The 21,105-nt window shown below is 47.6% G+C and overlaps 2 protein-coding genes across 2 annotated transcripts; one reads left to right on the top strand and one right to left on the bottom strand.

Annotated features, from left to right (window-relative positions):
• The first annotated feature begins 5,518 nt into the window (after nt 1-5,518).
• On the top strand, nt 5,519-10,276 carry LOC123127304 (protein CLP1 homolog). The gene is made up of 10 exons (XM_044546953.1): nt 5,519-5,830; nt 5,932-6,000; nt 6,111-6,206; nt 6,313-6,554; nt 6,667-6,805; nt 6,895-6,951; nt 7,782-7,916; nt 8,189-8,424; nt 9,778-9,822; nt 9,901-10,276. Exons 1-10 carry the CDS (start codon nt 5,624-5,626, stop codon nt 9,989-9,991), a joined length of 1,317 nt encoding a protein of 438 aa, XP_044402888.1. The 5' UTR covers nt 5,519-5,623; the 3' UTR covers nt 9,992-10,276.
• Nucleotides 10,277-15,214: 4,938 nt separating this feature from the next.
• LOC123127303 (serine/threonine-protein phosphatase PP2A-3 catalytic subunit) lies at nt 15,215-19,897 on the bottom strand. Its single transcript, XM_044546952.1, has 6 exons — nt 19,433-19,897; nt 18,737-18,851; nt 17,970-18,078; nt 17,809-17,886; nt 16,894-17,085; nt 15,215-15,858 (listed from the first exon to the last, which is right to left on the bottom strand). Exons 1-6 carry the CDS (start codon nt 19,683-19,685, stop codon nt 15,685-15,687), a joined length of 921 nt encoding a protein of 306 aa, XP_044402887.1. The 5' UTR covers nt 19,686-19,897; the 3' UTR covers nt 15,215-15,684.
• Nucleotides 19,898-21,105: the final 1,208 nt, after the last annotated feature.

Below are 21,105 nucleotides of genomic sequence, written 5' to 3'. Positions count from 1 at the left end.
TACATCATTGCCGTCAGCAAAATGCATCTGAAATGATGGCCACGGAGTCGGTCGTATCAGCAGCCCCTCGTGCCTTGTGGGAAACGGGACGTCCCTGTCCTGGTTCAGAAACGACTGCGTTGAATCTACAATTGAGAACGACAGAGGAGATAGACTGGTCAGGAGCTCGTCTTCCATGTCCAGGGGCACCCGCCGGTTAGAACCATCGTTGGTAGCAGGGTGAATGAGGTCGGCGACGAGCACAAGTGTGGCTGCTGGGGGTAGCGACGTCGTCATGACTGGAGACAAGAATGACATGGCACTGAATTTTTTCGAGCATTCTGTCGAACAGGTCATGAGCGTCGTAGCGATGTAATCAGAAGACACATGATGGAGGATCTCCTCAGCCTGTCCAGTTGACAAGGAAACGTCGGGAAGGACAGCAGGCTCGGTGGAGACTTCTGGAGAGGACGCCACCGGTGGAGGTGCGGGAGTAGTGAACTTGCCGCCGATGTTGATGCTAACAGCCTGAATTGCTGTTGCCACAACCTGGTTCTCCTCCTGAATTTCCACTTCATTCGTTCGAAGGGTGGCTATGGCGTTGTTGGTGCCGATCGCGGGATTGGGGTCGAATGCGGTGGCGGTGCAGTGGACCTCCTCGGCGATGGTGGGTGGAGCAGCCGTGGTTGCGCGGTCGGTGTGAGACGCGACCAGGGCAGAGGTTGAGGTAGCCGAAGCAGTAGCAGGGGAGGCAACCGGATTGACACGCGAGGTGGCCTCTACCGGATCGCCCGCGCCCACGCGTGCAGCCGCGAGCTCGGACTTGATACGATCCATCTGTGCCGATAGATGCTTGAGAAACCACAACATCTGCTCATCTGCGGTCATGGCATCCCACTCTGATGGATAGACGAGGGAACGAGGAGCCTTCTCCGGATCGGACATGGTGCTGTCGCCGGTTGAAATTGGGGAATCGAGGGAGGTGGTGGTGGGTGAAATTTACTGGCTCTGAATACCAGATGTTAGCAACCTAACAATATCTTCTCTCGATCTAGTACTCTTCTCACGAATTCGTGTAGCAATTTAGGGATTACAATCACAGGATACAAGAATTGAGGAAGGAGGAGGAAGGGGAAGAAGATAGCCGCCGCCGCCGGGTTTCGTGATCCATTGGATGCCGTGCTCGTTGCCTGCTTCCGAGTACTTGTAGGCTGTTGCCGAGTGGTGAGCATAGACGGACCCGGCCCATGAGCTATCAAAGGGGAAAGCCCAGGTATGAGTATGGGCCACGGGAGGTCCCTAACAGCCCGGCAACCAGGATGCCGCGGAGATGCCGGTGGAGCGCGTCCTGCGGCAGCAGCGACACCGCCCTGATGTAGAGAGCGTGGATGGTGTCGGCGAGGCACACCTTCAGATACCTGGTGTGCGCTCAGTCACACTGGCATGCAGTGGTGGAAGGTTCCCTTCCCATGGGTGGAGGGCTGTGCTTGCCAATGGTGGTGGCAGCAGCATCCAGACAGTCGAGCAACATCTGCTTCATCTCGTCCGGAGTCCGCAGGTCGCAGATGCTAGACACATGTCCATCACGGCGGCGCGAGACGACTACCTCGGCGACGTGGTTTTCGCCGACGGGGCAGAAGAAGCGGGCAGGTCGCTCACCAGCTTCTAGCGCCTGCCCTCCTGCTGCTTCTAGTCCAAACAAGCTCCTCCCGATCTCCATGTCAGCCGGATGAGGGCTGCGCCGGAAGGCGACTTTGACGGCAGGGGAGGCTGCGTGGTGCTGCAGCCGAAGGAAACTGAGGATGCCGTCGACGTCGCCGACGCTGAGGGGCCGGCCCTTCTAGAGCACAGCAGCGAGAGGCGTGCGATCGTGGTCTCTCAAGGGGACGAGCAGCTTTGCGAGCCGCACCAGGTCGTCCGGCACGGGGTGCCCTGCCACGGCCGCGGCGACCTGACCTTGAGGGCGAACTGGGTCCTGCCGCAGCGGAGGTCGGGGGCGCCGGTGGTGTGACGGTCCTCGGGGCCGAACTGCTGGTTCTCGCCGAGCTGGACGGCGACGGCGAGGTCGGCGCCGCCCAGGCGGAGGTAGCGCATGGCCTGCCCCTCGGATAGATACCGGAAGTAGATCCGCATGAACGCAAGGAGGCCGTCGTAGGAACGAAAAGCTAGAAAAACCGGGGGCTGGGGCTGGGTGGGCGGCGCCTCCCCCTCCTCCTTCCTCTTGCCGCCGGCCTGCGCCGCGGAAGGTCGCTTCCCCTTGACGTTCCCGCTGCACCTGCGACGGCACAGGAGGTTGAGGGCGTTGAGAATGATGTTGGACACCGGATCGAGGAGGCCGATGCAGTGGCCGCCGCGCTCCACGCACGGCAGAACCTCCGGCATGTCGGCGATGGGGAGCCTTCCCAGCGCCTCCTCGTAGAAGCGCATTATGTCCATCTGCATCGGCCGCCCCAACTCGGCGCGGATCGACGCCTGCCCCTCGCCGCCGGCGTCGTGGAAGCAGGACAACCGCAGCCTCTCGGGGAGCTCCTCGTTGATTGTGAGAGACATGGGGCCGGAAGTGATTGTACTCGACGTCTGGTGCGTCGGCGGCGAATCCACCGTCGGATCGCCGCGAGGTTCGCCCATTTTTCGCCCGATGGAGGGTTCGACTGCGGCGGCGGCGGCGGGTAGGGTGGTGGTCCGGCGGGGAAGGTCAGAATGCCGAACGGATCGGGGGGTGTGATCAACCGATCAGGTGACATAGCGCCTCCCTCCCGGAGCGCGGCGGTTTAGTGTCCAATGCAAGTTCCCAAAATCACATTGAAAACACTCAAAAATCGCATTTCAAAGTTCCACAGAAATCGTAAAAGAAAAGAAAAACCACGCTGACATATTGATGTGTACTGCACGTGTGTAGTTTTCAGGAGAAAATACATTGATTCACGAGCTACACAAAAAAGTGAAAATCATTGTTTATAACTAATGAACAGTGAACATACTGTTTACTACTGTATTTTCTTGTCACTCCTCTGTAGCTCACGTGTCAATGTGTTTTCTCATCGAAATTTGCACACATACAATACACACAAAAAAAGTGAGAAAACTGATTTTATGTCGCCCAAATTGTTCACTATTTTCAAAATCACCAATTTATCATTTTTTGGCTCACATGTCATTGTGTTTTCTCTTGCACACATACAATATACAGTGCATATGTATGACAATGTGTATTTTCTTAAAAAAAGTAAAACATTTTTTTGTTTTTCCAGAAAAACGGGCTTTATGGAGCTCGAGCACCAAACTCATTTCTGCTCGCCTCATGGACTGCGGGTGTGCTGCTAATCAGGACATTGTTTGATATTTTAATATAAACTACATACAAATTAAAATGAGTGAAAAAAACTAAACACATCTACATACATTCGATTAAAAAAGTTAAAACAACTTATAATTGGAGACAGAGGGAATACTACGATACTTGTATTCCATAAATAGCTTACATCTATACAATAATCAAATATTAATATTTCAATTTCATCTAAATATATAAGTTTTATTAAAGCGGCAACAATTAATATGGATTGGAGGAAGTAGCAAACTATTCCCACAACAATGTGCAGGGTATCATACACTGGTCGGAGCTTCCTATAATGATACAGCCCGATAGCTCCATTGCTATTGACGCGTTGACAGATGAGTCGCTCGACCGCTCCGCCTATGGACATAGGAGTATTATAGTGGAAATCAAAAAGCTCCCGATTTTGCATGGGTTTGTTCCGTTAAAGATTGAGCGTAGTCAAAATACGAATCCAACTCAAAATCACAATTTTGATTATCTATTCCCAACAAAATTTTCAAGTTTTATATCATGCCATAGGAGAGTGAACAAATTGCAATGCCCATTCTCCCATGTTTTCAAATTCAAAATATTGTCTCACTATAAATCTTTCGAAGGACCTACTACGGTCACATTAAATTCTTGGACGCCCCGTTTTAATGTATTTTTGCTCTCATTTTTATCATGACTCCTGCAAGGTACTAAAATCTTTTGATCATCTTCTAAGTCAGTGGCCTAGCATCTCTTTTTTTTTAATAACTCCGTAGCAACGCACGGGCACTGTGCTAGTATGGTCTAAAGTGCAACAAATGTCACTTTATCAAATTAAAATTATAATTCGGTCAATTTAAAAACCGATAAAGATTGATTATTTCATGAATTTTCTTCTCCGTCATGTGTTTCGGCATTAGTAGCACACCTGCCATATATCAGAACAACTAGTGTACCACAAGGCATTGAAAGCAATTCAGACAGAGATGGCCAAATATGATCTTTTTAGTATCGAATATGTGTAATATGTGCTCTTTATGAAGCAAGAAAAAAATTTAAAATCACACGCTATTTACAAAAAAGAAAGAAAAGGCTGGTAGTTTCCGGTGAAATTTCATTTTTTTAAAATTCCTTTTTTTTTCTTGGACTTTGTTAAGTGGATGTCTGTATTAGGGTTACAAATTGGATTTGGTATTCCCAATTCACCAAATCGAGCGCTTGGCATACACACGGAAACAACGGTCTAAAATCAGTCAATATAATGACAAACTCGATCCCACTAACCGAGGCCTCACACAATACGGACCCCAACACCTCCGATTTGGCATGAATTGAACGACCCCGGAAAAGAAAACGATTCGAGCCCAATCTTCTTCTCCCCACGCTCGACCGAAGCTGCCATTCCCTCACCCTGCGCGATGAGAGGAGGCAACACCCAGGAAGCACCCGCCGGCGCTTCTACTCCTTGTCGGCCCTTCTTCTCTTCCACGTTGTTGGTCCTTATTATCTCCTCAGACATATCTCCTCCTCGTCCCCGCCGCATCTCCTCTGGCCATGGCCACCACGGCCTGGCCCTCACCATCTCGCCATCGCTTGCGTGAGAGTGGTTGTTGATGGCACGACCGTTAGCTCAAATCCTGGCTGGACTAGGATGTGTAGTTGTTGTAACAGTCTACAAATAAATAGAGAAGAAAATGCTGCATTAGTTGTACGCAACACCAAATTCTCTCGTGGTTGTTTATATCCTGTGTCCGAGCGAAGAGAGAAACCAGATAGAAGGTAGCTGCAACAACATGAGGCACGTGAGGATATTATTGAGAGAAAGATATTCTTTAGGGGACTGTAGATTTATGTTATTGCTGAATTTTATTCAAGGACAGATGGGCATTATAAAAAAATTTGCTATACGACCATTAGATTATAGTCACACATTGTATAAATTTTGAGATGTATATAGAACAAAACATTATGCCATAGTCTGTTGTCTAAATAAGATTTGGTATTGAAACATCAACCAATTCCGTGAGCATACAAACAAGCGAATTCATATTCATGTTTACTACAGTTTCTTTCCGCAAAAAAAATGTTTATTACAGTTTCTTCACCAAATTGATATTGAAACCAATTCAATACGAATGCCTCCAATACATAGGAGTACATCCAAACGCAGCGTAAAATTCTTTGGTTCAAGTCACATTCATTTCAGTACCAATCCGATCCGATCCCGTTTACGCGAAACTCCTTGGCGTTCCCGCTGTTCCCCCTCCCCACTGCCGCACCAACACGCCAGTCTCGGCGACGCCAAACCCTCGCCCGCTCTCCAGAACCCCCCCTATGGCCGCCACCGGCGCTGCCGCGCCCGCGCCCGCGGCCGTGCAGCCGCTGCGGCAGTTCAAGCTCGACCCGCAGAGCGAGCTCCGCGTGGAGGTGCTCCCGGACGCGACCCTCCGCGTGCGCCTCGTCTCCGGCACGGCGGAGATCTTCGGCACCGAGCTCCCCCCCGAGGGCTGGCTCACCATCCCGCCCCGCTCCAAGATCGCCGTACGCGCGCTTTCCCCGTCCCCCGCCTAAACCCGCCTTGCCCAGCTTGCTGCCACCGCCGGCACACAGTTCTGACCTGCTGTTTATGTTCCCACGATTAGATTTTCACGTGGCACGGCGCGACGGTGGAGCTGGACGGGGTCAGCGAGAGCGAGTACACGTCCGACGAGGTGGGGCGGCGTTCGGTTTCCTTCCTCTGCCAAAACATCCTCGTTTTCGTTGTGCTCTGTCCGTTCCTGAATGTGCTGTAGTGGTGAGGTGATTCTGCTTTCAATTGCAGACGCCGATGGTGATTTATGTGAACACACATGCGATTCTCGACGCACGGAGGGCGAGGGCGAGGGCAGCGCAGGGAGGCGACTTGGAGGCCTCACAGGTGACTACTCTCTGTTTCATTCATCGTGGAACATTGTGAAGATGGCTGTAACGAATTGTTATGCTTTGGACTGAATCAGTGAACTTGTCAACTCTTGGTTGTCTAGGGACCTAGAGTGATTGTTGTGGGGCCAACTGATTCTGGAAAAAGCACTCTGTGCAAAATGCTCCTTAGCTGGGCTGCCAAACTGGGATGGAAGCCTACATATGTGGATTTAGATATTGGCCAGGGTTCGATAACCATACCTGGATGTATTTCTGCTACACCAATTGAGAAGCCTATCGATATAGTTGATGGGATTCCTTTGGAGATGCCGCTTGCATACTTTTATGGCCATCCAAATCCAAGGTAACTTTCCAGTTTACCCTCTTGGTGGTTCTACCCACTGCTCTGTGTGGCTCCTTTTCTGTTCTGCTGATTCGGTGCCTCAGTTTTCTACTTTTCTTTATGTTGCTGACAGTATTAATCCAGATGTTTACAAAGCACTCATGAGAGAGCTAGCTCAAACATTAGAGACACAGTTCTCTGGGAATGCTGAATCTAGGGCGGCTGGTATGGTTATTAACACAATGGGGTGGGTTGAAGGCCTTGGCTATGAGGTATTATTTGCTTATAAGCATAATTAGCTATTTGAATAAGCATGTTAATCGCCAATAGTGTGTGCTAACACAGGTTAAATGATGTGCAGTTACTTCTTAATGCAATTGAAATCTTCAAGGCTAATGTAGTGCTGGTATTGGGACAGGCAAGTGCTACACTGCTATGTTCAGTCTGAATGTTACTAGTTTATCTAGTGTAGACGACTCAACATTTATTTCATACTCGTCAACTCTTTCTATCACTCTGTATTATGTTCCATTTTTGTGCTAATAATGTGTCAGAGCATCCAACTGATGGTAATTAGAGATCTTAAGCCTGTAAGAATAAGACATTTGTTTAACACCGCAGATAAATTAGATCATAACCCACACTTTTTTACTTCACCATTTAATAATCCCCCCCCCCCCCCCCCCCCCCGGCACCCCTCTTGGGTTCAGTCAATCTGCCCCCATTGAGACATTCATGGGGCAAATCATCCCTAGTAAACTGTGACATATAGTAGAAATATCGGCAGTGGTAACTGGCAAGAGCAGTTAATCTGCCCTCTGGTCTAAACGATCATCAACATCAGTATGTAGCACAAATATGTTAGTGCATAAAACCATCCTCACTGAAGTTCATTACATATTTAATTTGAACAAAGAGAATATAGGTCGATAAGAAAGCTCAACAGCTGAGAAATACTGAAGATTATCATTCCAACTCCTAATTCTGGCAAATACAGCTCGAAGAGGTGCTTGCTTGAGTCTATGCTAACGGACAGAGTCTGCAAAATTTGTTTTATAAACACAAAGCCACATGGATGCAAAACTGCTGATACCATAAAAGATGAACCAGCCGTTTGTTAGGATTAGCTTTCATACAGTGTGCTTGACGTTGTCTTTGTTGTCATGTTTGCCTTGAAATGTGGATTCATGGATAAACATGAGATCAAATGATCCTGAAGCTTGGAATGATCTGACTTGTCTGCTGCAGGAGAAGTTATGGAAGATGTTAAAAGATGCAGTACAAAGTAAGCCCAATATCGATGTCGTAAAACTTCATAAATCGGAGGGTGTTGTCCTAAGGAATTCAAAATATCGTCAAAAGACTAGGAGCTTTCGTATCAAGGTAATTTTTGTTTGTCTGGGCAGTGTTCTGATTTTGGTGTTCGTAAGGATCTCTAGTGCTTAAAAGATACATTTCACTTTAGTATTTGTTTGGTTAATGACCTTTTTTTTCACTGCAAGGCTTAGCATCAAATTAATTCTATAGAAAGTTGAGTTTATCCATCCTTGCGCTATGCCACTCTCCTTTATGCCCAATTATGATTTTGATCTTGCAGTCGTAGTTGGCATTTTTCTCTTAATCCGTCTCAGGCTAAATCCTATTCCTGTCTGCAGGAGTACTTTTACGGGATTGCAAACGATCTGGCACCACATTCAAATGTAGTCAACTTCAGTGACGTTTCTGTTTTCAGAATTGGTAGTGGACATCAAGCTCCACGGTCAGCTTTACCAATTGGTGCAGAGCCTGTGGCAGATCCTACTCGGCTTGTTGCTGTCAACATCAGCACTGATATGGTCCACACAGTGCTTGCTGTTTCTTATGCGAAGGAACCTGATGAAATAATTTCGAGGTAATACCAACTGTCGTTCTCCAAGATAGTGGTTAAGTGTTACAGCCACGTAAAGGTGGCAAGGGCTGGGTTCTTCATGGGCCAAGCTACGTGAGACACATGCCTGAACTCAAGATGCTGCCCGCCGCCCGCCCATGAAAATCCCATATGGGCGGAAAATCATGCCGAAGTCTAAACCCGATGAGTAACATTGGAACACAGCAAATAATCACAATAAACAAATAATATCATGGGAAATAAGAAATGAACTCAGCAATTCAAGTATACAAGTTTACAGTTTCTCTCAGAAACTGACATCTCTGAAGGCACATGTCATATGGAATAAATTCACTTTTTAATTAGTAAGAGTGTTTAGATCACTAAAGTAGTGATCTAAACGCTCTTATATTTCTTTACACAGGTAGTAATATTAATTGGGTGACCTTTGGACAAAAAAAAATGGGAAATCTTTGTTTTTGCCACTCTACCTTTTGCCAATTTTGCTGATGCCACTCTAGAATTTGACATCTCACTTTTGCCACTCTTAGCTTTTGATAATACATCACAAATGCCATTCCGTGGCAAAAACAATAATTTCTCATTTCACTTTTGTCACTCTTAGCTTTTGACAATGTATCACAATTGCCACTCTGAAAATTTTGCTTTTGCCATGGAATGGCAAAAGTGATATATTGTCAAAAGCTAAGAGTGGCAAGAGTGAAATGTCAAATTCTAGAGTGGCATAAGCAAAATTGGCAAAACCTAGAGTGGCAAAAACAAAGTTTTCCCAAAAATTTATACGCATACCCGGTCCATTCCTAATCAGGTTACCCATAGGTCTTGCTACCATTGGCGATAAAAATTGAAAGCTACCCATATTTTAGCCATGGTGGCTATGGACTAGGGCTATAACTATACAAGCAAGGACTAATGCAAACGTAGCCCCGACTAGAAGTGGATCACAAGTGTCAAACACTACTCAACCTAAGCCTGGCAGCAAATTGTTCATTTGCTTGTCTTACAAGTTTCTAAGCGCTATGATATTTTCAGTTTCATAGTTATAGAGGATAGTGTAATTATTTATTCATCTAGTGACTCATTTGATTCTCATGCGAGCTTTTCAAGTAGTTCAATCAGTGGCAAACTGGCAACTGTTACTGTCCTAGGAGAAGGTGGTAGGGGCACAGTTGTTTTTGTTGTTTGACATTAATATACTTATAGATTAGAACTTTTTACTTTGTGTCATGTGTGCGTTTTCTGACTGCCACAGATTTATAGCATACCAAAATCTGTTCAAGTCTTCATTCCCACTAGGCAAACTGTTGAGTTTGTGTTCCCCTTTTTTGCTAATACCTAGATTGAAATTCTGTGCAGCAACGTTGCAGGATTCATCCATGTCACAGATGTTGACATCCAAAGGTACACTAACACCACGAAACCAACTTGTGGCCCTGCCTGAAGTTTCACCTGGGACCTAACATTCTGCATGCATTTCAGGAAGAAGCTGACGTACATCGCGCCTTGCCCAGGAGACCTGCCAAGCAGGCTGTTAATCGCTAGCTCCCTGACATGGTACGAGCAGGCTTGACCCCGTTCAAGGTTGAACATTGTAGGTAGGTAACCAGATGGCTTATGACATGTTGTAACGCCGAAATGGATACTCTGTGAACACTGTGCCGGTAAAGCTGAATGGGTTCGACGATATCTCAGGCATCCTGCTGCGAAGCTTTCTGCTGACTTGCTTATGTTTTTCTATGCTGCTGTGGCGGCGAAGATACAAATAGTTAGGTCAATGAAAGGTTGGTGTGCTCTTTTGTACGCTGTTGGGAACTACTGTAAGATATAGAAGATGAGTCCTTTGGCCTCTTCTCAACTGTATCCAGATATAAACATCGGAGCTACTACCTCCGTTTCATAATGTAAGTTGTTTTTTGACACAACACTAGTGTCAAAACACGTCTTATATTATGGGATAGATGGAGTAGTTATTATATATACCCAATATAAAGCAACCAAACATAACATGGAGATTTCCGGCACTTTGTATCAGAGGAAACATCAATATGACAAGTAAACACATCTGCATTGAATTAACATGTGTGTGGACATTAAGAGCATCTCCAGCCGTTCAGCCCTCAGGGCGCCAAAAAAGAGCGGCTTGAGGGCGAACTGGCGCTAGATCGGCCCCTGGGGGTGATCTAGCTCCCAGCCACGCCCCGAGGCGCCCTCCAACCCGCGGCAAATTCAAACGTAGTCATTCCCGCTCATAAAATAGACGGTGATCATGCGGTCACAGTTCGGCGATCGAATGAAAATTTCGACGTACAAAAAGAAATGAAGCGCGTGCAGCGCATCAGACGGCGAGGTCGGCCTCTGGCGTCGGCGTGCGCGGGCTTGGCGGGGTCGGAGCTTCTTCTGTGCTGGGCGGCGTCGGCGTGGCTTCTGTACTGCGGGGAGTCATGGAGGCATCATCGCTCGAGCTTGGTGGTGGCGGCGGCGTGGGTGTGGGAGTTGGCGGCGCCGTCGACAGCAGCTGGTTTAGGATGAGACCACGCTCCGCCAAGTACCACGCCTTGACCTCCTCGTCGTTGCTCTGGAGCATGTCCGCCCTGCCCAGCAGGAAAGCCATGTCGGTGTTCCTCTTCTTCGCGACGACGTTGGTCCGGAGTAGGTCGAGCTTGACGGCGCTGCTCGTCATCAATGCCGACCACCGCGCCTCGGTCTTCTCTTCACGCAAGACGTCCCGTGCCTGTGCGTCGGCGAGGCAATGCTAGATGGACTCCTGCACGCGTGCGGTAGCCGCGTCGGCGTGTTTCGCCTTCTTGGCCCCTTTGTTGTCGTCCGGCCGCCCCTCTGACGCGCCCGACGTCGACGCATACGGCTTGTAGGTCTCCTTGGCCTTGTCGAGGGTGCGTCGGACTTCCGCCCACTTCTCGCACTTGTCAATGCGCTTGTAAACGTGGAGGTACTTGAACTCTTGATCGCGGTTGCCTAGGCGGTACAAGGCGAACATGCGCACCAGCTGCGCGGAGGAACAAACAGTTGGCGGGCGCACACGGCGAAGAGAAGCGTGAGACCGGCGTGCCATACCTGATCCTCAACGTTGGCGCCGCTCTCCGGGCGAGCCGCGACCTCCTCGACGACCCCATGCCATTTGTTGCACGCCGCCTGGATGAGCCCCCAATGTTTCGCCATTGCCTTCGCCCCGCCCTGCATGTAGACGCCTTTGAAGTAGGGAAGCTCGTCGAACTCGACCTTAATGTGCTCCTAGTACGCCTCGATGCTCTGGTTCGTGCCGGTGGTCGGGTCGAGGCAGACGACTTTCTACGCTTCGGTGAGGCATTCCTACTCCTTGGACGCCCACTTGATGCGCGGCTCGCCGGTCCTGGCCGCCCCCCTCTTCTTCTTGCGCCTCCTCGCCGGAACGGTCGCCGGTTCCTCCTCCTCCTCCGGCTCCTCCTCGCCGTAGTCGAGCTCGCCGTCCATGCCACCGTTGAGATCCACAGTGTCGCCCGGGGTAGCGAACCCGGGCGACGCGGCGGCCGCGGCCGAGCCTGCCGCGATGATGTCGTCCATGTCGGCATCGGTCTCGTCGGTGTCGCCGAGGTGCGACGTGGAAGCTTGTGAGAAGGGCAGCACGCCACGGCGGAGAGGGGGCGTCGGGGAGCACGCGTAAGCCGGTGGCGAGTAGTTGTATGGAGGGTACTACACGCCGGTGAAGGCGGGCGAGGGCATGCGCGGGCGGGGTGTCCATGGGGAAGGTGACGTTGGGGTTGAACCCACCGTCCGCGTTCCCGTCGGCGTAGCCCAGCGACGGCGTGCATCCCCATGGCTGCGGCGACGACAAGAAGCCGGACGGAGAGCCGACGCTTTGCTGGCTCCAGGGCGCGTACTGGGCGTGACCGCCGGGTGGATTCATCATCCCCAAGCGAGTCGCCTCGGCCTCGGCTTGGTCCACCGCAGCCGCAGCGGCACGTGCCGCGTTGTCACGGGCCTTCTTGGCGATTGCCCTGTTCCGATGGTCGGCGGTGACAGCCTTCTGTCACTGAACTTTCGCCCTCCACTCGGCGTTTGTCATGCCCGATGGATTGAACGACGGCGCCCTCGGCTTCCTCTACTTTGGCTGGGCGGCGGAGGCGGTCGCGGTGGTCGCAGCGCGGGGAATCACGTACTTCTTCGGCGGCATGGCGGCGACTGGGAGGCGAGCGGGAGGGAGATTGGCGGGAGGAAAGGAGAGAATGAGAGGGAAGTGGGGGGCGAGGGCGGGAAGAAACGGCGGGAAGAGGCTCTCGACTCGCCGACAGAGCGGCCCCACGCCCCTTTTCGCTTGTGCCGGCGCCCCCAGGCGCGCCCCAGCGCGCCGGGTTCGGCTCGGGTCTGCCCACCAGTTTCGGCCCAAGCCGGCGAAAAACGGGCTACCGGGGACGCGACTAGGTCGACTTTTGGGCGCCGGCGCGGCATAAACATTTGGGGAGGCCCTGTTGGGGGCGTGGCTGGAGATGCTCTAAGGGCCTCTTTGTTTCGCAGGATCGATTTTGAAAACGTAACAATAGGAAAGGTATATGATTAGAGTGTCATGCCCATTTGAATCCTATAGGATTAGTAAGGAGTATTTGATTTCACATGAAAAGTAAAGGAATTGTACAAAGAGGTTGAAGTGGATGTCAGATTTTTTATAAAATGTAGTGCAAAAGATTCCAAAGAAAAAAAATTATGAGATTTAATCCTATGAATCAAAGAACAAACATAGAAAAAATTCCAAATAATTTCAATCCTTAAAAAATCCTATTGAATTTCTTTGAATCAAAGGAGCCCTAAGCATCTGATTTACAGAATTTTCTTTTTTGAACAATCCGATTTACAGATGCTAGTGTTGGATTTATAGATGATACAGGCACCGTCTATTGCAGCGCTGGCCACTAACTACAGTGATCGACAGCTCAAAAGAAAAAGAAAAGATTATTCCCTCCGTCTTATAATGTAAGACATTTTTTGACAAGTACTCTAGAACCAATCAAGACATGAAATAGAGCGACATGGCTGGACCAAACTTAAAAAGAGGATTTTACTAGGGTTTGCTTTGAGCATTGTCCTGGGGAGGTATCCAATGTGGCTGCAGATACTTTAGCTGGACATAGTTGGTCCCCACAACACTTGCATGAGGACCCCGCGCTAGTGCTTTATTTCTATATTATCGGCAAGGCTTTACCTCTAAAAAAGAGTAAATATATTCGTATCCAAACAAACCATGTACTACTTTCATGTTCAAAGTTGTGCATCAAATACTGTGTAAAATCAAGCATGCCTTACATTTTTTAGAAGATTGGAGTACTTTCTTTGCATGAAAATCAAGCATGCCTTACATTTTGAGAAGATCGGAGTACTTTCTTTGCATGAAAGATATCTGGCAGTATTTATTTGTCTTGTGTCATGACTCACGAGTCCATTATACAACGTGTCATGTTGCTAACACCTGAACACTTACCCTTCAATCCCCGCATCACCTCCCTACGGGCGACTCGGGGGGCGACGTGACCCCCCTTGAGCACCCCCTACCCTCCACCTTTACCTTCCCTTGCCGCCGCCAGTGCCCCCGCCGGGCAAAGCCTGGGCGGATCCGATGGCGGCTGGACCTTGCTCCCCGGTGGCTTCCTCCTCGAGCGTGGCGGCTTGATGAGGCTGGCGTAGCAGAGCTTCTCCGGGCCTAGGGTCTTGTGATGGCGATCCAATATCCAGAGTCGGGCCTCTAGACCTGGCGTGGCGAGCACATGAGCAGCGTGGCGCGACCCTGTGGGGGTGCGGCTGCGGCTATGCCTCGGCGGATCCTGGGGGCGGAGGCTGCGGCTATGCCTGGGCGAAATCCCTGCGCTGACAACGGCGACACGTGAGTGTGCCGTTACCTCCATGGAGGCGTTGTCATGGTCCTGAGTGGACCCTCTCCTCAAGCACGGGGCGGAAACCCTTGGTTCAGTTCGCTGGACAAGGTAGCGTCAGCGTCTCGGCGCCTTTCTCTTCTTGAAGACGCTGCTTGGGTTGCACTTGAAGTCCCCATTGTGGCAGCTGAAGATGGTGGCCTCCCGGTCTTTCCGACAAGGCTAGCCAGCATTGCGGTTGTTGTGATGTGGGCTGCAGCATAGGACGTGGGCGTCTAAGGCGTAATGTACGTCAGGGCCAACATGTACAAGATGATGGCTTCTTTAGTTCTTGCCAGGTCCTGACATCTACCTACCGACTGACAACGGTTGTGATGCAGCCTTGAGGCTCTGAGTTTAGCTGCCTCGCCATTCATGGTTAGGCCTGGTACAATGCAAGATGCTTAGGAAAGGTGTTTAGAGAAATAAACTAGGCGTTTCTTAAGTACCGATATTTATTTGTTCAGAATAGACGCTTACTTAGACATTTCTCCTGTAGAAATAGACACCGGTGCTTCAAAAAATACCCAAGTTATTTTTTTAAGCATCTCCATAAACACCTAGCATTGTACAAGGTCTTAGAGGCTGGACAAGGCGATGGTGTGTCCCTACTATTCCCTTCCTGTTCGATGAAATGAAACACAAAATCTTTTGCGTTTCCTCACAAGAAAAAAAGGTCATAAACAGACTGGTTGCATATTGGGTAGCGTTCCCACCTTGAATGTGTGTGTGTGTCTATATATATATATATATATATATATATATATATATATCAAAAAGTGGATATGAAAAAGGATGCAAATGTTACTGGGATATGAATATAGATCAGATGTTTGCACAATTCAAAACGGATATTAAGGCCTATCTAGCATTTATAAGACAAACAACGGATACAATACTCAGGTACAAACATATATTTCCCATTTATAGGACATCAAACACATTATAATACACCGACCAACATACACAGGGGCGAATGCAAGTATCGCCAGTAGGGCCTCCCCGTCCATATGAAAATGAAACAGTTATATCCAGATGATGCAGAGAAGACCTTCCTTCAGGCAAGCATCCTGCTCGGACCCAAAGGAAAAACAATAACAGAGGCTAACATAACAAATCCCAATGCAGCTTCCCTCCATTGTGTACCAACAATACAAAATGGAAGCACGTCAGGAAAAAAAATCAGAGCATGCAACTTTAACATCTCGTGCAAAGATCGAGAAGCAGCAAAAAAGGATCTCCAAACAAAAGAATTGACATACAGCTCGGGCCCCATGGAGCCCGTATCTAAGGACACAAGATCTACACACTCCGACGCTGCGGAGGAAAGGAGCATCAGCACCGGTAGTTAAAGAGGTCAACACCACAATTACAAAAAGTAGTCGGGGGTCTTGCGTGTTGTGTCAGGCTCGATTTGCCGAGGCGCTGGATCAAACTGGAGGAAGTTATGATCCATGTTTTCCCCAATCTCAAGAATCGCGGCCATGTTACCACATCGGTAACAGTAGTTTGGTGCACTGAAGACCGTTACAACATTCTTATCCTGCATGAGCAAATCAGAACGTGGTAATTATTTAACCTTCCTATGTATGCCACCAGAAGAGTATAAAACCTTGCCTGACGCAAGAATGCATGAAAATTTGCAGTCACGAATGTTAATTTAATAACCACAGGTTATGCTACAAGATACAACAAAGCAAATCGCTATTTGAAGGTTTTCTGCTTATGTAAGCACCAAAGCAAAAGGCTTGCACATAAAGGATGATGCAGTTTCCAATATTTTAATCAAGTTCCCTGATATCTTTTTATGATACGTTAAAATAGGATGAGTGATACTTTGCTCAATTCCATTGGAAAATGCAGTCGACAGAGAATTAAAATCTGCCTTGTGATCCTGTTTGATGCAGGATTGGGCTTATATGTTCCCTCTACTGTACACCTTTGTCTGTGTTCCCTTACATACACAACATGGACCTCAGTAATCTACACCGGTTGGCCCACACAGAGAACCAGACTATATAGACTATATGATTAAGCAGTAGATTGATTTGGTCCCTCCAGAAACTTAGATAAAATCGTTTTAGTAAAAAAAAATCTTTTCAGGGAGGCTTTGTGCATATTGAGGAATATGTAAACGCATCAGTTTATAATTTAACACAATTATAAGCGCAATAGTATGTGACCTTAATTAACTTTTAACCAAAGAACTGGAAAATTCCAGATTCATGTCTCCTAAACAAATACTACCTCCGTTCCCAAAATATAAGTCTTTTTAGAGATTTCTATATATGGACTACATACGGATGTATATAGGCGTATTTTAGAGTGTAGATTCACTCATTTTGCTCCGTATGTAGTCCATATTGGAATCTCTAGAAAGACTTATATTTAGGAACGGAGGGAGTAGTTAACAATTGTACTTCGAATTTGTTCATTAGATATTAAAGCAACTTTGACAGAACGATGGTGCTCAGACTTTTCAGTAGGTATTTTCCGCGAATGACTACAATTGGTTAATTAATTGCAAGATAAAATAATCAAATCATATTTTGTCCAATGCTGTGTTCTGAACACCAACCTGGCACCAATTGAACCCTTCCATTACAAGTTGATGGGCCCTTGATATAAGAGAGAGGCCATTTGTATGGTTGAACTGTTGCGCAATATCTTGCCCAAATGTATAACCAGCTCCTCTTGGTGAAATCCCCCATCCACATCGATCATCTGGATCAGACCACAACAGATCACACATGGGCCCTTCATGAGGAACCTGCAACCATTATGAGAAATATGTGATTAAACTGAGAATAAACATTTTGCAGTAAGTCCAGTTTCTTCCTCAGTAGTCATGGAAACAAGTCACGACTCGAGACTTAACAGATATCATTGATATCCTTCATAAGCACAACAGGTATCTGTTAGAAATACAATTATATACAGCCATCCACTTCATGGTCAACAACTCAACATTACAAACTGTAGAGCTCTAATCCTCAGAAGAGAAAAAACTTCATTTATTCAGTATTCTAATAAAAAAATATGGTAAATGACATCATATAGATCCACCACCACAACTCCATGAGAATTCCTAATGCCACCTCATTGAACTAAATCAAGTTTTCCGGATTGATATTTTATCTGAATTAACATCCACATGATGTGAATCAAAAAACAGGAAAATCGATGATATCACAGAACAGTTTTCATTGCATATACCTGCCTAGTGCCTAGGTAATACAAATAGCAAATATCGCCACCCAAGCATGCTTCTAAATGGGAAACAAGAAAAGAGTACTACTTCCTCCGTTCCTAAATATTTGTCTTTTTAAAGATTTCAAATGGACTGTCACATACGGATGTATATAGACATATTTTAGAGTTTAGATTCACTCATTTTGCTTCGTATGCAGTCACTTGTTGAAATCTCTAGAAAGACAAATATTTAGGAACGGAGGGAGTAGTTCATAAAGACAGCGATAACTTTGCTGCTTACCTCTTGTATGCGATCAAGAGCACGAATGTTATCTAATGTATCTAATGATGGAGAGAGACCACCATGAAGGCAGAACACCTACAAATAGGTGTTTCCCATATGTCAGGCATATATATTAAATACGCCTGCACTAGTCGTACAAAATTACTTGAATAACAAACCTGGTTTTCTATAAGAGCCGTGAGAGGCAAATAATCAAACAGGTCTGTAAAGTACTTCCATACATTTGCATTCCCATATTTTCGCAAGCACTCGTCATAGAAGCCATATCTGCAGCAAAATAGTCAACGTCAACAACTAAGTTGTAGCACAACCGGTGAACATTTTGCCGAATAGTATAATTATAGTTTTCATGAATTTCCCCAAAATTTTACTAACACATCTATATGAAAATTAGTACTACTCAAAAAGCATAAATGTGAAAACTATAGTCATTTTATGATCTAGCTGGAAGTTTTGCTGTGATCAACACGTAAATACGTCTAGAAAGTAGGTAGATCATAAGTTCATAACTAAATTTTACCAAGACTATGCTCAAAGTTTTTTGCTACTTTGTTACCCATAGAAGACAACTTCAAACAATCTCATGCATACATAAATTCACCAACACATTTAGGTGGGTTCTGCTCCTTTTTAATTTTATGCAATAATAACTTGAGTTCCAGTAACAAGACAAGCTGCTTTGTAAATTCTAAAGGTCGAGCATTGCCTTAGCCATAGTGCATCAGATGATACTCGATGTGGCAAAATACATCACCTCCAAGATTTAGTCAATTAGACAAAGTTAATTCAGGATTAAACAGGCTAGAAACGATCAAAAGATTACATGTCGAATGTCATCACTTGATAGTTGTTACTTCATATGGGGAAGTACTCAATAATAAGGAGCTGAAAACAGCAATCCAGGTCTAGAAGGGCATAAACTCACACTTGGGTGATTTGTCTGCTCTCATGATTTCCTCTCAATATCGTAATTCTGTCTCTGTAGCGAACTTTCAAAGCCACTAACAGTGAAACAGTCTCCACCGAATAGTAGCCACGATCTGCATTAAGAGCAATATTATAGATTTATCCATATTGGGAATGCCACAAGATGGAGTGCATCTAAAACTAAAGATGGAGTGCACCTGGTATCATTAAGTGTTTCTAAAACTACATTTAATTGCCAACAAAATTATAAATCTTCACGTCTTGAGGAAATTTTTGACACCGAACAGAGATGGTGTGAACCTTTTTTTTTGGTCGTTCTCAAGCACCTGGTATCATTTAATGAGAATTCTTAACTTCTTTCTAGCTACAAGCCTACAGCCCTTATAGCGGTATCTACAAGGACCTAAAGATAGGACTCGCACAAAATCCTTGTAAGCTATAGGTCCAAACAAGACATAAGACACGTAACCAGCACAGGATACCGCCATGGGAACCTAGAGAAGTAATAGAAGCTACATAGAGTACATACTAATAACCAGCACAACAGTTCTCGAAACGAATTCTCCCGACAAGAAGAACCCCCGGCTGAATTCCGTGTAGGATCTACTATAAAGAAGCCATATTTTGCCGCAGCAACCCCCAGAGATAGCGGCCGCCCGAACACACGCGAGAGGCGAAAGGAGGCGAGGCGTACCGACGTAGTCGCCCATGAAGAGGTAGTTGGTGTCGGGCGACTCGCCGCCGATGCGGAAGAGCTCGATGAGGTCGTAGAACTGGCCGTGGATGTCGCCGCAGACGGTGACGGGGCAGCGGACGGGCTGCACGTTCCACTCCTCCATGAGGATGGCCTTGGCCTGCTCGCAGAGCCCCTTGACCTCCGCCTCCGGGAGGTGCTTGCACTCGCGCAGGTGCGCGATCTGCCGGTCCAGATCCCCGTGCGGCGGCATCTCGGCCGCAGGGGCGGGCTCGGGCTCGGGCTCGGGCGCGCGGCCGGTCGGTCGCCGGCGAGGAGGAGGGAGTGGCTAGGCCGGGGCTAGGGTTTGCGGGGGATCAGCGGAGGGGGGAGGGTGTGGAGCAGCTCATGCTTCCATTTTTCGCTTTGTTTTATACGAAGCGAGATTTTTCTTCGCCTCCAACACTCGCAGGCGTACACAACGACCGGGGCGGCTGTGCTGCCGCCTGCTGGCTGGCTGGCTTGCTTGTGCTGTTCTGCGGTGGTTTTGGAAGGCAGAAATCATATATTTGACCTGAGGCAGAAATCAATTCACAAACTGACCTGTTTTCAAAAAAAATTCACTCTGCTGACCCTTTCGTGTGGCGCCCGATACCTGGGCGTCGCACCCTATTGTGCAGCGCCCATCACTTAGGCGCCACACTTCCTGCCAGCGTGGCAGCCCTGGTCCAGCTGCGGCCCCACACGCACCTGTGCAGCGCCTAAGTCTTAGGCGCCACACATGTAATGTGCAGCGCCTAGCTCGTGGGCGCTGCACAGTCTGTGTTCCACTTGGGCTGGCCCCACCCTCTCTCCCCTCCCACCCCCACCCCACACACCCCCACCCCACCCAAACCCTAAGGCTTGCGGCCCTCCTCTCTTCCCCTCTCCCCCCTCTCAAATCCTTCTCAAATCTTGCAAATCCGGAGTATTTGACCGTGGATTTCGAAGCCAACCCCTCCCTTAAGGTAATCTCCTCCCATCCCCTCATTTTCATCCATAGGAATTGTCACATTTGCTCAAATCTTGCTAGTTTGGGGGAAACCCTAGTTTTGACTTGGATTTGCAAATTTGTGTTGAATGATGTTATGTTTCTTTGCTAACTTGGGTTGGTTAAGCTTCCATAGTATGCTAGGGTTAGGGTTATGTGTGTTTGATGTTGGTGTTAGGGTTATGCTATGGTTATGGTTGTTTTATATGTTAGGGCATATGTGTGCAAATATTTTTCTTAAGTATTTACTTGATATATGTGTGTTTTTGATTATTGTAGGGATGGGGAGAACATGTGTTTATGTTCATCATGTGGATAGAGAGGCCTTTTTGAAAGGCAATGTTGAGACGGACCCGAATGAGCTTGACATGGTGTTTGAGAGTAGTCCTAGCTATGCGGAGCTTTTGGAACAAGTGAGGAAAGATTTGAATTGGACGGACCCAAGTGACGTTGTTGAGTTCGAGGGAAGGCATAATGTTGGTTTTGAAATGCACATCCGTTGGAAGACAATGTGTGTGAACTCCGAGCAACGTTGGGTTGCATACAAGGAGACGATTGCCGAATCTCTAGACAAGGCTCTTGAGTTATTTGTCTCCAAGAAGGTTGAGTCTACTTTGAATTTAGACTTGAATCGGAACCCCTCCCCGTTGGTTGCTAGCACTCC

This window comes from Triticum aestivum, chromosome 6A, assembly GCF_018294505.1.
Source record: "Triticum aestivum cultivar Chinese Spring chromosome 6A, IWGSC CS RefSeq v2.1, whole genome shotgun sequence".
NCBI lineage: Eukaryota > Viridiplantae > Streptophyta > Magnoliopsida > Poales > Poaceae > Triticum > Triticum aestivum.
Note: the sequence above shows the minus strand (reverse complement) of the source record. Positions and strands in the feature narration are given on the sequence as shown.

Excerpts from the sequence above, each read along its gene's own strand:
- LOC123127304 (XM_044546953.1), top strand. The coding sequence starts at position 5,624 with ATGGCCGCCACCGGCGCTGCCGCGCCCGCGCCCGCGGCCGTGCAGCCG. Across the intron at positions 6,555-6,666 it reads TATGGCCATCCAAATCCAAG|TATTAATCCAGATGTTTACA; the intron begins GTAACTTTCCAG and ends TGTTGCTGACAG. Across the intron at positions 9,823-9,900 it reads ACAGATGTTGACATCCAAAG|GAAGAAGCTGACGTACATCG; the intron begins GTACACTAACAC and ends CATGCATTTCAG.
- LOC123127303 (XM_044546952.1), bottom strand. The coding sequence starts at position 19,685 with ATGCCGCCGCACGGGGATCTGGACCGGCAGATCGCGCACCTGCGCGAG. Across the intron at positions 18,079-18,736 it reads AGCAGACAAATCACCCAAGT|ATATGGCTTCTATGACGAGT; the intron begins GTGAGTTTATGC and ends ATTTTGCTGCAG. Across the intron at positions 15,859-16,893 it reads AAGGGTTCAATTGGTGCCAG|GATAAGAATGTTGTAACGGT; the intron begins GTTGGTGTTCAG and ends TTGCTCATGCAG.